General features: G+C 47.1%; 1 protein-coding gene across 1 annotated transcript in view; it reads left to right on the forward strand.

Annotated features, from left to right (window-relative positions):
- The window catches only part of LOC311247964 (polypeptide N-acetylgalactosaminyltransferase 14-like), a gene marked incomplete at both ends in the record, with an annotated part of 84,458 nt that overhangs the window by 53,803 nt on the left and 13,155 nt on the right, over positions 1-17,500 (forward strand). Inside the window, one exon of the mRNA XM_084338936.1 lies at positions 16,493-16,596. Coding sequence (XP_084195062.1) covers positions 16,493-16,596 — 104 coding nt within the window. The remainder of the gene's footprint in view (positions 1-16,492; positions 16,597-17,500) is intronic.

Consider the following 17,500-nt stretch of genomic DNA (forward strand, 5'->3'; position numbering starts at 1 on the left):
TGGTATAGTGGGCAGGTTGAAGTATATGTCTCTGATGTCTTGGTATAGTGGGCAGGTTGAAGTATATGGCTCTGATGTCTTGGTATAGTGGGCAGGTTTAAGTATATGTCTCTGATGTCTTGGTATAGTGGGCAGGTTGAAGTATATGTCTCTGATGTCTTGGTATAGTGGGCAGGTTGAAGTATATGTCTCTGATGTCTTGGTATAGTGGGCAGGTTGAAGTATATATCTCTGATGGCTTGGTATAGTGGGCAGGTTGAAGTATATATCTCTGATGTCTTGGTATAGTGGGCAGGTTGAAGTATATGTCTCTGATGTCTTGGTATAGTGGGCAGGTTGAAGTATATGTCTCTGATGTCTTGGTATAGTGGGCAGGTTGAAGTATATGTCTCTGATGTCTTGGTATAGTGGGCAGGTTGAAGTATATGTCTCTGATGTCTTGGGATAGTGGGCAGGTTGAAGTATATATCTCTGATGGCTTGGTATAGGGGGCAGGTTGAAGTATATGTCTCTGATGTCTTGGTATAGTGGGCAGGTTGAAGTATATGTCTCTGATGTCTTGGTATAGTGGGCAGGTTGAAGTATATGTCTCTGATGTCTTGGTATAGGGGGCAGGTTGAAGTATATGTCTCTGATGTCTTGGTATAGTGGGCAGGTTGAAGTATATGTCTCTGATGTCTTGGTATAGTGGGCAGGTTAAAGTATATGTCTCTGATGTCTTGGTATAGTGGCCAGGTTGAAGTATATGTCTCTGATGTCTTGGTACAGTGGGCACGTTGAAGTATATGTCTCTGATGTCTTGGTATAGTGGGCAGGTTGAAGTATATGTCTCTGATGTCTTGGTATAGTGGGCAGGTTGAAGTATATGTCTTTGATGTCTTGGTATAGTGGGCAGGTTGAAGTATATGTCTCTGATGTCTTGGTATAGTGGGCAGGTTGAAGTATATGTCTCTGATGTCTTGGTATAGTGGGCAGGTTGAAGTATATGTCTCTGATGTCTTGGTATAGTGGGCAGGTTGAAGTATATGTCTCTGATGTCTTGGTATAGTGGGCAGGTTGTTAAGAAGTGGAGCTCGGTTTCCACCTCTTCTTGTGTGCAGTGGGTGCACAGTCTGTCTTCTCTTGGGAGCCAGGTCTGCCTATGGCGGCCTTTCTCTGTGGCTAGGTTATTTATTCATAAGAGATGCTATAATCCCGGCCATATTACAATCAAAGAGCGACACTGTGACCCGGATATAGACTATATTATTTGCCAGAGATATCCCCCACGCTATCATGATGGTGGTTTACACCCCCCCCCCCCCCCCCCCTCGGCAAACCCGACTGCCCCATGTGACGTCATCCACGGCGCTATATTGGACGTCTCCAAACAAAACACCCGAAGGCTCTAATCATCATCTCGGGATTTTTAACCATGTAAAACTAAACACGTTTCGCAATTATGCCACATCAATGTGGAACGCCCTGCCCACAGCTGTAAAGGAATGTGAATCACTACCACTTTTAAAACCACTCTAAACGAGCACCTACGGGAGACTGCAATTAGAGACTGGCCCCTGTAAATGTCCTAACCCAACCCCCTCCAATGTAAATGTCCTAACCCAACCCCCTCCAATGTAAATGTCCTAACCCAACCCCCTCCAATGTAAATGTCCTAACCCAACCCCCTCCAATGTAAATGTCCTAACCCAGTAATACACGAGACCCTCTTCTTGGAACCAAGTAAGGTTTCCTGGATAATCCAATGTACAGTTTACCCCCACGGCCCACCCCACCCCACCACCAGAAACAGCCTTTATCCCTTCACGTGCATGTGTGTGTGTGTGTGTGTGTGTGTGTGTGTGTGTGTGTGTGTGTGTGTGTGTGTGTGTGTGTGTGTGTGTGTGTGTGTGTGTGTGTGTGTGTGTGTGTGTGTGTGTGCGTGTGCGTGTGTGTGTGTGCGCACGTGTGTGTGTGTGTGTCAGTGTGACTGGTTAAAACTGTTCACCTTCTGTTCACCTTCTTTGCAGGGCTATAACTTTTTAAATTGTATTGCTAAATTGACATTACTATGGCCCATTCAACATCGCTTAGCTATCGTTCAGGATGTAGGAACGTTTTACTTTTTCATTCACACATTCATACGAAAATACCGTCTAGAGTATAAATATGTTTTTATTGTTTTCTGCAGTATTTCCTAGAACGTGTAACCAGGAGGTTCAGGGCATATAACAGACAGACAAAGCAATTATGTTTAATATAATTATCTTTATTGTAAGCTATGGTATCAGAAAGAGTAAGTTGAATTTTATACAAAAATAGAGGTATCACCATGTATACATTTAGCACAGAGAGACAGACTGAACTCACACTACACCCTAATGTGTAGTAGCCAAAAACAGTGACCACTTGTTGACCAGGACCACCACCTGCCATGACACAGAAATTACAATAAATATCAAAGCATAAAATGCTGGCTGTTGCACAGTACAAGACAAACATTTATTAACACCCCGGTCATACAAACGGACGAGAGAGAGAGCTAGACTTACACTTGAACTGAATGAACGAAACACCCGGCGCCGCACACACACACAGCACACACCCGGGCCACAATGGTACATCTAGTTCCCCAGCCTGAGGGAAATCAGGACAGGTCGTCTGTATTACTATTTATCCTAAACAGTCTGTGTGTGTAATATGCATGTGGGCAAATCATAAACAAAAGAAGTGAGCGATACCTTTGCACCGCCAGGCGTAAGCACAACGCCTCGCCTCTTCACCGTTCAAGGTCTGTCGTTCCCTAAGGAAGACCATACGCAGTATAAACACCTAAATCGTGCAACCTATCGACATGAAAATGCAAGCTCCGCTCTATAATATAGTCAAGTTACTCACCAGGACTCTCTCTCGTCCTGTAACAGGGGAATCAGGTGTGGGGAAATGTTTGCTGCTATCGCCGCCGCACACAACTAGGAAGTGTTCCTTCCAGCCGCCATCCGGTCAGACTGAAATACACGCTGACGTCAGAGCCACACCCACAATAACCCCAGCTGGCCACAAACGTGAGATATAGACATAAATGCATTGATAAGTGCTGGCATAAGCCCCGGTCAGATTGATAACCCCATAACTCATTGGTCCGCATCTCAACTTCAAGCAGCGTCCTGCGACGTCTGTGATGTCCAGGACTCAATGCGTCTACAAACTGCAGGGGTTAAACCCAGTCGACCCAAGCCCACACACGCACCCCTCCGTCCCCTCCAGTCATGCGGTTGATTGATTGGATTTGCGGAGTATTTTTATTTTATTTTGCACTGAGAAGGACTTTTCCTATTCATAGGATATCCATTTCACTTATTCGGTTACACGTATTACCACTGTATGGCTTTACTTGATAATCACATTTATACAGAACCCACCTTTAGTCCATATACATATACATTTTTCTCCTTAGGCCTCCGTCTGGATAAAGCCACACTTCTAAGGTTTTTTACATCATAAATCAGGCACATTACGGGTAAAGTTATAATGCAAAAAAACATCTCCATGCTTACCAGTCGTCTTTCAGTTTTGGGAAGAATGGAAGCAAAAGGGTGTTGTTCCAAAAGAAGATTGTTTTATTTTTTAACAGTATAAGATTACATTAAAGGCTCAGTTTCATTTTTATAAGTACACAGGTTTCAGCTTACAATGTATCAGGATTCAGTCATCTCCACAAAATCTCTCAAAAAAGTCTGCCTCTTGAAGGGGCAACAGTCATTTTTATATTGATCCTGTATCATATTCCGATTGGTCTAAAAACAGTGATGTCACAGGGATGTCATTTCGCTTAGCAAACCAAAATACAATACGTAGTCATGATGGACTCTCCTCCTCCTTTCACTCGCGTTACCTTTAGTTACCTAGTGTTTTTACGTATGAGAAAGTCCCTCCATTTTTCAGAACAAACAAAGGGTTTGCCTGTTAACCCTGTGGTACCAGGCAGTACCGGGCGAGGCCATCCATAAGATTTCTTATCAAGACTCCTTAGAGGTTATAGCAGAGAATCTTCAGAGATGCCCTCCTCCAGAAAAACAGTTTACACATAATTTGGTATTATTCTCTACTGACAGTTAATTTTAAGCATGACATTATGAAAACTTTACTGTAAACATTTAACATTTAATTGTTATATAGTTTTTAAGATTCTCTCTATCGTTTCAAGACTCTGTATACATGACGGGTGTTTCCTTTACTCTAAAATTTCACAACCTCAGCCTTTACCTCCCCTGGGGCCCCATCACCTCAGAACATAAATGCATGTCTGTTCTGCTTCCTCACTGTAAGGGTTAACATTACAGTTTACTCTCCTCTTCTGCGGCTTCTCCTGATGCCTCTCAGGGTCACATTCTTTAGGGTTAACTCCCTACTGCAGGCCTGCTCTCACAGACACCTCTATGCAGACCAGGCAATTCTTTTTTAAGCAGAACAATCATTTCACTGTCTTCCAACCAGAGTTTAGTTTTAAAGTCTATAAAGAATATACTGGTTATAAAGGAACGAACAGGATGTCAATTTCCAAAAGGGTCACTGTTGTTCTGTGGCACTTCACATGCATATATTAGATTATCAAATGCCGTTTGATACCGATCAACGTTATATTAAAAATTTCAACTGTACATGGTCCTAAGCATTATGACTGATCATCCGCGGGTGAACGGAGGGGGGGGGGGGGTCGTTTATAATTCTGTGACCGACGTTAAATGATTTATGTAGTATGGGTGATATATAGATCAGAGCAGTTTGTATCGAAAATGATAAAGAAAAACGCTGAAACTCACGGCAGCTTCCTCGTAGCGTTGGGCGATGAGAGTGGAGCCAACCGATCCCAGTTATGTGATGTGGATCGATGCGATCCAGTTCCGGTTTGTATAATACTAATATACGCCCAAATCATGTGGATTATTGAGTTATGGCAACGGATCGATATCCACGGTGTGTGTCTTGAGTCCAGGGACGATAAACGAGTGCCCGGACGGAATAGTGAGACGCACCGGGAACCCAAGAGATCGACTTCCGGTTGCAACTCGCCGATCAGCCACCAGGTGGCGGTATTGAAGCGTTGCAGAGTTGTGACAAGGCTCCGTGGGTGAAATATGAATTCCATGATATAGCGATATTGGCAGACAACGCATGGCGGGCAATAACGCTGAACAGCGATTTTGGCGGCGAATGGGTTAATTAAGAACTTACCACAAAGCAGTTTACATGATCGATGCTCTTTTTATTGAACATGACCAACACACTGCAGCAGTCAACACAATGCAGCATTAATATATAGCAGAACAGTATTTTTTATTTATTTTTTAAGATATTGGATTATGGTATGGAATGGTGTTGTGAAGGATCAGATTAAACCGAATATATATATTTATTTATGGATATATATTTAATAGTATTTGTATATCGTTTGATATCCCCTGTATATTCCTTGTACAATATGCACTGAATATCCCTTTAGTCTACTAACAGCCCATAATAGTTTCATTCTACCATTGGACGAGAACCTGGCGCCAGCAGCCATGCCCCTTGGTTCAAGTTCAATCGTGCCGACCAACATGTCGTTACAAGCCCGGTTCCGCGTAGGAATACGTCTGGCGAAATACGAATGGTACTATTTGTTCACAGCGCATATATATATATGGCGCAAGTAAAGTAGAACTTTCTTTTAGTCCATTAGTCCTTTACCCTCCGACCTAGTAACAGACGTGAAGCCTCACCCACGACGCACGTGTGGTGTAGTAAGGCCTACTTGGCCTCAGAATAGGCATTGAGACATCGTGTGGATTAATAGTTGAATTGTCATAGTTTGGCACTATACCGTCGAGTTGGACGTATTTCTATTAAGCTAATAATAGTCTATTATGTATGGTGCATCGTTCGGTTAGAGTTATAAAGTGAGCAGTACCCCCATCGTTCCTGACGTTATCTGGAGTCTTAACCAGGCTGGGCAGACCACGTGTGGTGCTTGCATCCGAGGAGCTCCGGGCCAGGACGAGTGGACCTGTACATTGAATTACTTTACCCGGACGACGGCGAGCCTTCCACGGCTTGGATTATCTACATGCTTTGGGTGCTTTGATTATTCCATGGATAACGGCCAACACTGCTGAGTGTTGGAACTACCCCCCCGAGAGGAGTCCAGGTGAGACGGCGCTCTACCCCGAGTGAGGTCGCCTCACGTCTCTTCGTTGTGGACCGGCAGCTACCGTCCACCAGAGGGCCCAGCTGTATTCATCTGCGGACCGAGGTTCTGTGGGCACCGTGTTCAGCACTCTGAATTCTCCCAAGAAATCGTCGGCCAGATGGGATACCGCCAGCGGCTCTCATAACCCCCCCCCCTACTGTCTTACAACCAGCGGGACCCCCCCCCTTTAGTGTATCCAGCTATAATCATTTAAGTACCATCGCTATAGTTCCCTAACGAACCAGGTTGTATACTTGCTCCCTGCGTAACCAGAGATTGGACATTCAATATTGATTTACCTACGAATACTCATTTGCCTTACAAGTGCATTTCAAATCATAAATGTCATTAAGTGAACGTTGTATATACCCTTTGCTATATAAAATATTCGATTTATACATTTGTGTGGACTTCGTTTCATCAGGTGGGAAAGTGTTCATCATATCTATATCATGTACTGGATGATACAAGCGGTAGTGGTTTAATAATACCATACTTATCAATACAGTCAGGGAATTGTACCCCTCAGTTACAATTGGTCCTTCGAGCCGGATGGTAACTAGTGTAATATTAATATAGTGTTATTAATATTGAAATGGCCTATGATGAACACTCCACAAAACGGTCCTCCTAACGTAGAACGCCCGCAGCGCAGACGACAGCCACCTCAGTACTTAGAGGACTACGCTGTCAGTCAACTACCTAGCCTTCGACAAACGGTAAACGCGGTAAAAGTAGAAAGTAAAATTATGTCTGACCTTAACGACCAGGTTTCCCCGACCACAGAGGCCCTAGTGGGTTCTAATGTAACTGACCAAGCTCACGGTGGGGACCAGGAGGGAGCTGACATGCCTTTACCCCCCGCCAATACCGAAGAAGTAGTCCCCCACCAGCCCCGGGAGGAAGACAACCCTACAGAGAGAGAACTCTGCACGGAAGAAGAGGAGGAGAGCGCCGAGGAAATAGAGCTCCAGGACTCCCCAACGAGCGGCTCACCCAGGAGCGGCTCACCTCTACAACCGTCTTCCCCCAGCGAAGCGGAGAGGATGCTACAACAGGCGTTCCTCGTCAGCCTGACAGCCTCTACCGAACGCGATCGACTTCAGGGTGAACGCGATCGACTTCAGGGCGAACGCGATCGACTCCAAGCACAGATGCTTATCGAGCGCGAACAACTCCAAGCGCAGCAACGGAGCGAAGAAGAGCGCATACGCCTGGAGATGAGACGCCTTCAGACGGAAGAGAATATGGCAAGAGACCGGGCCGACGCCCAGCGCGCCGCTGCCGGTGCCCAAAGAGAAGCAGATCTCACCAAGCGCGAAGCCGAGCGCGACAAGTTACAAGCGCAACTAATGGAGCAGCTGATCCTCAAAGCAACACCCTCTCCCTCCGCCAGGGGTTCAAGGAACTCGTCGAGACAACAGTCAAGGGCAGCGTCTCCTAACCGAGCAAGCGACCCTGAACTTGACCAACAGACCAAGCCTATACCCCCCGCAGACCCCCTTCCCAGACCGGTCCAAGCGAGACCCAGCTACAAGGAAGGAGCGGCATACACTGCGGAGAAGCTAAATAAACGACTACAGGATCTAGAGGACCTGATAGAAGAAGAAGAGGGAGAGGAGGAGAACCAAGCCCGACGACAGCACAGTACTCCACCGGACCAGGAGGTCCAGTACAGCCCAGGCTATACCCCCGCGGCGCTGCGCTACAGACCCCCGACTCTATTCACGGGTGAGCACGACGCACGACCAGCCCCGAGGAATAGCACCTGGACCAGCGGGCCATGGTACCCTGTCGGTACCAGCCCACAGAGAGGCGCAAGAGGAGACTCGCCTAGGAGGTCTCTCCCCCAACGCTCGCCGATGTATCAGCCATCCACGGCGTCATACATTGCCACGCCGACGTTTCCAGACTTCACCTATGAGAATCGAGCACAGTACACGGAGCTCCGGATGTGCTTAGAGACAATGATGGTGGACGTCGTTGATGAACGTCACAAGTATGCAATATTACTGAAGCACCTGAAAGTACCGCGAGCGCACAATATAGCGCTAGCCTATGCCACCTCTACGACCCCATACACCGCGGCTCTAGCAGCGCTGGACCAGAGATATGGACGTATATGGGATTACGTAATCCAAGAGATAAGGCATATTGATCGCCTACCCCCAGCAACAGACAATCGCTCATTAGACGACCTGTCAATCAAAGTGCAGTCCCTGGTAGGGATGCTGGGAGCGCAACGGGAAAAGGGCATGCATGAGCTATACGCCAACTCTAACGTCGAGAGGATTCTAGAGAAGCTGCCACCCGCAAGACAAGAGCATTTTAGGCGGCAGAGAGACCACCGTGATCCTAACGGTCCCGAACCATCCCTCCTCGATCTAGCCGACTTCCTGGCGAGAGAAGTCAGCAGCTTACGACTGGATACGTTCGTGCGGAGCACGCCAAGCTCCAGAGAGGGACCCAGGAGAATAAACGATGGAAGAAGATCGGTGACTGTCATGCACCAATTTTTATTTTTATTTTTTATTTATCCTTTATTTATCCAGGAATGTCCCATTGAGATACAAGATCTCTTCTTCCAGGGAGTCCTGACCAACACAGCACACAACAAGTTTCAACATAAAACAGGGCATTAAACAAAAAACATACAATTCAAATATAAATACAGAGGGTCACCAATCAGAGTCAGTACCGAGCAGTAAGAGCCACAGTACCCCCTCGAGAAAAGAGAAGTGGAAGATGGCGTGCCCCTACTGTGAGAAGGAACACTGGCTGTCACAATGTGACCTGTTCACAAAGATGAATGCAGAAGAAGTGAGTCAATGGATAAAGTCCAACAGGCGCTGTTACCGATGTGCGCGCAGTCACATGGCAGCCGAATGCCGCCTAAAGAAAAGGTGCAGTCGGTGTGACGGAGCCCATCTAGATATACTACACGACAGTAACAGGAGAAGGCCTGCACCTGCACCATCGAGCGGCACCAGGGCAAGTGTCATGTACATTGACCCCGCCAGCAGCAGCGGCGCCCAAGTGCTCTTAAAGGTAGTCCGTGTGACATTGAGCTACCAAGATAAAGTCATGGACACTTACGCCGTCCTTGATGACGGGTCAGAGAAGACCCTTCTGCTCGCGTCCGCTGCGGCCCAGCTGGGACTGCGGGGGAGCGAGAACCAAATGACGATTCGGACAATAAGAAGAGATTTAAAGACGATAAAAGGCGAGAATGTCTCCTTCACTATCGCAGCAAGCGGGCAGCCAGAGCGACGGTATAGGATTACAAATGCTTTCACCAGCCAAGAAATAGGACTATCGCAGTACACCTACCCCATCGCCAAGCTGATGGATAAATATGTGCACCTGCGTCAACTACCTATCCCGCTCATAGACGGCGCCACCCCGACCCTGCTGATAGGCTCCGACCATGCAGACCTCATCGTCCCGATTGACCGGGTCCATACAGGACCCCGAGGCTGTCCTGCAGCAGTCGAGACCCGCCTAGGGTGGACACTACAAGGCCCCCTCGCTAAATCTCTCAACCGAACAGCAGCCACTAGCTGCCTCCACTCCAGAACGACAGAAGAAGACACCACTCTCCTGCAGCATGTCGAGAGGCTATGGACACTAGAGACAATGCCCTTTAAGAACGAAAAGAAAGACATTCGTTCTAAAGAAGACATTTACGCCATCAACCTACTCGAGCAAGGGACAAAGAGAGTCACAGTCGGCGGAGTGATGAGATACGCAACTCCACTCCTGAGGCGAGAGGGAATGCCCACCTTTCACGCAAAGAAAGACGCCACGGAGCGGTATCTATTGAACACAGAGCGGCGCCTAGCCAAAGACCCCGCTCAAGAGAGTGTGTACCACGCTGAGATTGAGAAGCTAATCACAGCGGGACACGTGACAAAGATTGACATTAAAGAGGCCGATCAGACGACCGAATCATGGTACGTGCCGCACCACAAGGTCCACCACAACGGCAAGGATCGCATTGTGTTTAACTGCAGCTACCAGATCGGATCCCAAAATCTGAATAAAGAGCTCTTGCCCGGCCCCACACTCGGCCCCTCTCTACTAGGCGTGCTACTACGCTTCCGCCAGGACAAGGTGGCTATCAGCGGGGATATCAAAGGGATGTTCCTGCAGGTGAGACTAGTGGAGGAGGACAAGCCCCTGCTGCGGTTCCTATGGAGAGAGAAGATCGGAGATGAGCACCCAGCCATCTACCAGTGGGAAGTCCTCCCCTTCGGAACCACATGCAGCCCGTGCTGTGCTACATTTGCACTACAGAAACACGTCGCAGAGGACCCAGCAGCAGATGAAGAGGTCCGACACAGTGTGAAGAACAGTTTCTACGTGGACAACTGTTTACAAAGCGTTTCGACTCAAGAAGAAGCCGAGGCTCTCCTAATCAAGCTACGCGCCTCCCTGATCAAAGGCGGCTTTGATCTCAGGCAGTGGGCCAGCAGTGACCCGCACGTATTGCGCAGCCTCTCCCCCGCGGACAAGGCTGCCAGCAGCGAGACCTGGATGGCGACCATCCCAGGAGAAGCCCAAGAAATGACACTAGGACTAGTCTGGCGCTTCAAAACAGACTCGCTCCACTATAGACACAAACCCCTGACCACGGAGCAGGGAAGGTCGACGGCGATACCGACCACCAGACGGAGTGTGTACAGAACACTCGCCAGACAATATGACCTGTTGGGATGTATTCTACCTTACACCACCAGGGCAAAGATGATTGTACGAGCACTATGGGACAAGGACCAGGGCTGGGACGACCCAATACCCGCACACCTTGCCTCCACATGGAGAGAGTGGGAGACGGAACTCCGCTCACTCCCAGGCGTCAATATACGCCGTAGCTACTTCCCACCCACGGTGAGGCCAGAGACATGCAAGATGGATCTACACGTCTTCAGTGACGCCTCCGAAGTAGCCTATGGATCGGTGGCCTACTTGCGTGCCCAAGAGAAGGGAGGAGAGATACACACTGCTTTCATCCTGGCTCGCTCAAGAATAGCCCCACGAAAGCAACAATCTATCCCGCGTCTAGAGCTCTGCGCAGCCCTAGCAGGAGCGCATCTAGCCACGTTAATCCAACGTGAACTCACCATTCCGGTGCACAGAACAATCTTGTGGTCAGATTCCACGACAGTACTCACATGGATCAAGTCTGATTCATGCAGATACAAGGTCTTCGTGGGAGTCAGAGTCACCGAGATTCAAGAGTTAACAGAAGCAGCGAGCTGGCGGTATGTGGACACCAAACACAACCCAGCTGACGTCATCACCCGGGGAATGTCCCTGGATGACCTCACCCGTCGCAACATCTACAGTGACGGACCAGAATTCCTCAAGCTCCCGGAAGAAGAGTGGCCTACGCCCACCCCACGGGAAGCAAGTAAAGAGGAGGCTGAGAACAAGAAACCTATGTTCTGTGGACTGAGCACAGTCGCCTCCACAGACCCCAACATAGATGACTGCATTACCCTACAGAGTGCGCAGCTAAAGACATTCCTGTGGCACCACCCAGAGATTCAGTCCACCACTGACATTTCAGCAGCTGACTACGAAGAAGCAGAACTTCTTCTACTACAACGAGCCCAGAGAGACTCGTTCCCTGATGAGCTAGACTTTCTACAGGGAGGAAAGCCCGTCCCATCAGACAGCAGACTGCTCCACCTGGCACCCGAGAGCGACGCCCATAATCTCATCAGAGTGGGTGGTCGTCTGCGGAGAGCCCCCGATCTACCGGATGACGTTAAGTACCCGATAGTCTTGAACAGCCGACACAAGGTCACAGAGCTGATCATAAAGAAATACGACGAGGAGCAGGAGCAGAGAGAGTCTTCGCGGAGATCAGACGTCGCTATTGGATACTTCAAGGAAGAGAAGCGGTGCGACGCTTCCAGCGAACCTGTCTAGACTGCCGAAAGTGGCGCGCGCAGCCCAGCATACCCCGGATGGCTGACCTACCTCCCTGTCGCCTCCGACTCGGCGACAAGCCATTCCACTCCACAGGCATGGACTGTTTTGGCCCGTTGTATATACAGAGAGGAAGAGGAACCGAGAAGCGGTGGGGTATTGTATTCAAGTGCATGACCACCAGAGCGATACATATCGAACTCCTTCCGACCATGAGCACAGACTCATTCCTTATGGCCTTCCGAAGATTCACATCACGGAAAGGAAAACCGTCTACATTGTTGTCTGATCACGGGACAAACTTCAAAGGCGGAGAAAGAGAGCTGAGAGAGAGCTTCCAAGCTATGGGCCCAGAACTTAAGACCGACCTCGCTCCATCCCAGATTGACTTCCAGTTTAATCCCCCGAACGCACCCCACTTCGGTGGAACCTGGGAACGAGAAGTACGTTCTATAAAGACAGCCCTGTACGCCGTGCTTGGGGCCCAGACTGTGGCGGAGGAAGTCCTAATGACAGTCCTCACGGAGATCGAGGGAGTATTGAACTCCAAGCCCCTCGGCTACGTCTCCAGTGATGTAGCAGATGTCGACCCAGTCACCCCCAACACATTCTTAATGGGGCGGCTGGACCCCGCGCTACCCCAGACAATGTACAGGCCTGAAGAAGCGAACGGCCGAAGAATGTGGAGGTACAGTCAAGTGCTAGCTGACAAGTTTTGGAACAGCTTCCTACTCCACTACCTACCGTCTCTACAGACCCGCCAGAAGTGGGTAAAAGAGAGAGACAATTTGACAGAAGGAACAGTCGTCATGATTATCGACCAGTCACTACCCAGAGCTATGTGGCCGGCTGGCCGCGTAAGCAAAGTGATCACCGGTGCCGATGGCAAGGTCCGAGCAGCTGAAGTACTCGTCCAAGGGCGAACTTACACACGACCCGTGGCGAGGCTAATAGAACTGCCCAGACTCCCAGACACTATCGATGATGACCATGACCCCATGACTTTGTGAGTTGACTGACCCTTACAGCGGACCTTGAGTGGTAGACAGTGCGGTTAATCTGTCTCTGCTTAGCTAATTAGGTGGGACTAATTAGGGGGCGGCTGTTGTGAAGGATCAGATTAAACCGAATATATATATTTATTTATGGATATATATTTAATAGTATTTGTATATCGTTTGATATCCCCTGTATATTCCTTGTACAATATGCACTGAATATCCCTTTAGTCTACTAACAGCCCATAATAGTTTCATTCTACCATTGGACGAGAACCTGGCGCCAGCAGCCATGCCCCTTGGTTCAAGTTCAATCGTGCCGACCAACATGTCGTTACAAGCCCGGTTCCGCGTAGGAATACGTCTGGCGAAATACGAATGGTACTATTTGTTCACAGCGCATATATATATGGCGCAAGTAAAGTAGAACTTTCTTTTAGTCCATTAGTCCTTTACCCTCCGACCTAGTAACAGACGTGAAGCCTCACCCACGACGCACGTGTGGTGTAGTAAGGCCTACTTGGCCTCAGAATAGGCATTGAGACATCGTGTGGATTAATAGTTGAATTGTCATAGTTTGGCACTATACCGTCGAGTTGGACGTATTTCTATTAAGCTAATAATAGTCTATTATGTATGGTGCATCGTTCGGTTAGAGTTATAAAGTGAGCAGTACCCCCATCGTTCCTGACGTTATCTGGAGTCTTAACCAGGCTGGGCAGACCACGTGTGGTGCTTGCATCCGAGGAGCTCCGGGCCAGGACGAGTGGACCTGTACATTGGATTACTTTACCCGGACGACGGCGAGCCTTCCACGGCTTGGATTATCTACATGCTTTGGGTGCTTTGATTATTCCATGGATAACGGCCAACACTGCTGAGTGTTGGAACTACCCCCCCGAGAGGAGTCCAGGTGAGACGGCGCTCTACCCCGAGTGAGGTCGCCTCACGTCTCTTCGTTGTGGACCGGCAGCTACCGTCCACCAGAGGGCCCAGCTGTATTCATCTGCGGACCGAGGTTCTGTGGGCACCGTGTTTAGCACTCTGAATTCTCCCAAGAAATCGTCGGCCAGATGGGATACCGCCAGCGGCTCTCATAACCCCCCCCCCTACTGTCTTACAACCAGCGGGACCCCCCCCTTTAGTGTATCCAGCTATAATCATTTAAGTACCATCGCTATAGTTCCCTGGCGAACCAGGTTGTATACTTGCTCCCTGCGTAACCAGAGATTGGACATTCAATATTGATTTACCTACGAATACTCATTTGCCTTACAAGTGCATTTCAAATCATAAATGTCATTAAGTGAACGTTGTATATACCCTTTGCTATATAAAATATTCGATTTATACATTTGTGTGGACTTCGTTTCATCAGGTGGGAAAGTGTTCATCATATCTATATCATGTACTGGATGGCCAGAAGTTAAAGTACAAGCGGTAGTGGTTTAATAATACCATACTTATCAATACAGTCAGGAAATTGTACCCCTCAGTTACAAATGGTATGGTTTATTTCTTAATCCCAGAGGGGAAACATGGTTTGCCACCAGAGCGAATACAAATATGCAAACATGAAAGAAACAGTTACATGCATAGGCGGCGGGTGAGCTTGACATTAGGGAAGGCTATTATTAGAATGGACCTCGCGCAAATTTTTTCCTTTTCTTTTGGTTGCACGCAAATGATGCTGTCCAGGTTCTGATTTCATATACACACACACACTACTAGGCTACTACAGCGAGCCCCACTCATTTCATATAGTGCAAATTAAGTGTTCAAATGAAGGCATCCAATAATATATTAACCATTGTCTTACCTTAATGCAGATAAATGCGACGTTTCGTCTTGGTGAGAAAGACCGTTCACAACTTGAATCACAAGTTGCAATGAAGGGAAAGTTTTTCGTAATTTAGATCTCATCATGCTTTGAAAACAATGTACATACAGTAGCTCTAAAAAGTTTCCACGATTTGATGAACTCGGACTCTCATCATGTCCTCTTAGAGCAAGCCCTTGTTTGCCAAGATAAAACAACATACAGCCTCAGGTGATCGGTAGTTATGCCCAGGGCCAGCCCGGTGCAGCTTCTAAATTACTTTGTTTATGTCTTGGAAAAATACCGTATATCCATTTTGCTTTTTGAAATTTGACTCAAAATAGTGCGCTGGTGTTTGCTACAAAGCGATCGGCGGGCTGAAATTCAGAACGCAGATGTTTGCTTTACTCGGCCTGCGGGATCAGGATGATCATGTGAATGATGTGATTGGCTACATTATTTAACCTGAGCCTATGTGTGATTGGTTACTGCCTGTACCTGGAATGTTAAACGCTGCCACCGATTGACACCTTCGTCGTTGACACCTCGGCCAGCCGGCTGCAGCACAAGACACACACAATAGCCAGCAGCCTGCGCATACCGGTATATTATATACATTTCAAGATTCCCAGCATAACGATTTGGGTAAGGCATAGCCTCGCCTAGCCTTATATACCCGCCGCCTATGGTTACATGATACAATACAGGATACACAACACAGTAGGAGAGCCTCTCAACACAGTGCTAACGGTGTTCGTTAAAACATTTAACCGCAGCAGGAACAAAGGACCTTCTCAGTCGCTCAGTAGAGCATAGAGGCATCAACAACCTGTCACTGAACAAGCTTCGCAGAGCATCAACGATACTGAACAGTGGGTGGTAGGGGTGTAACGCTGTGACCTCACAACGATTAACTTCGATTGCGATTATTCAGGCAACGATTCAATGCATCATGAAATCTCTTCATTTGACCACGATTCGATTCGATTAATTTTCGATTAATTTCAATCAGTTAATTCCCCCAAAAAATGCTGAATACACAAATGTGGCTGGGGGAACTGATTCACTCAGCATGAATGGACTATAGGTCAATAAAAACAATACACACACAAAAAATAACATAATACATTTTTTTTTCGATTAATTTTGATTATAATCGATTCTAACATTTTCAAATCGATGTAGTTGAATCATCACATTAGGATCGATGCATTTCGATTAATCGATCCATCGTTACACCCCTAGTGGCTGGCCTTCAGAGGATAAATGGTGTTCAGTTTAGTTCTAGTTCGCTTGGCTATGATGATCTCCAGGGAATCAGGAGGGAGGCCAATCACTGAGCTTTTTAATGCTTTTATTTATATCTCTCTCTTTCTCTCTCTATCTCTCACTCTCCCTCTTTCTCCCTCTTTCACTCCCTCCCTCTCTCTCTCTATTCCCCTCTTTCTCTCTCTTCCCCCCTCTCTCTCTCTCTCCCTCTTTCTCTCTCTCTCCCTCTTTCTCTCTCTCTCTCTTTCTCTCTCTTGGCAGGACTCCCATCATCGCAGGTGGGCTCTTTGTGATTGACAGGTCCTGGTTCAATCACCTCGGCAAATACGACACTGCCATGGACATCTGGGGCGGGGAGAACTTTGGTGGGTCATCCTGATTGGAGGAAAGTCTCATAGAAATGCAACTTACCATACTGTACCATAATAATACCATACCTTACCATACTGTACCATAATAATACCATACCATACCGTACCATAATACCATATCATACCGTGCCATAATAATACCATACCTTACCATAATAATACCATACCATACTGTACCATAATAATACCATACCATACTGGACCATACGTACCATAATATTAACATACTGTACCATACCGTACCATAATAATACTGTACCATACCATAATAATACCATACCATACTGTACCATAATAATACCATACCATACCATGCCATAACAATACCATACATGCATGTTCTTGGTATCGAGGGACATCTATGGACCTCAGGGAATGTATTCCCAGCGTTAGAAATATTGTGTCAATAACACCATCAAACGTGAAATAATTATTTTATGTTATTTTTTCGTGATTATGTCTCAATAATTTAAAATAAAAAATCCATTGCCATAAAATAGAACAGAGTTTGTTTCTTTACCTTTCTGTGAACATCTATAAAAAAATCAGATGAAAAATTTAACTGTACTTACAGTAGATTTCATTCACGGTCTTTGCTGCCCTGTTACGGGCGCCTGGTGGTACTAAATCCAGATTGAACTCTGCCATTGGAAAGAAGAGATTTGGCCCGATCCATAGATGTGCGACTTGGCCATAATAAGGTAATTTATAGGCCTGGTATTCTATATTCTATATTATTCTAAATTGCATTGTGTCCATATGGCAAAATTCAGTACTGTATCTACAAAAAAAACTGTAAATCATCTGCCCCTTATTAATTTGCTTAGTTTTTTTGTACACTTGAGCTCAAGAAAGACGGTGCTGAATGAGCTCAGTGGCTAAATGAATTTCACGTCTG

Source organism: Notolepis coatsorum, assembly GCF_963971535.1.
Source record: "Notolepis coatsorum genome assembly, contig: SCAFFOLD_765, whole genome shotgun sequence".
NCBI lineage: Eukaryota > Metazoa > Chordata > Actinopteri > Aulopiformes > Paralepididae > Notolepis > Notolepis coatsorum.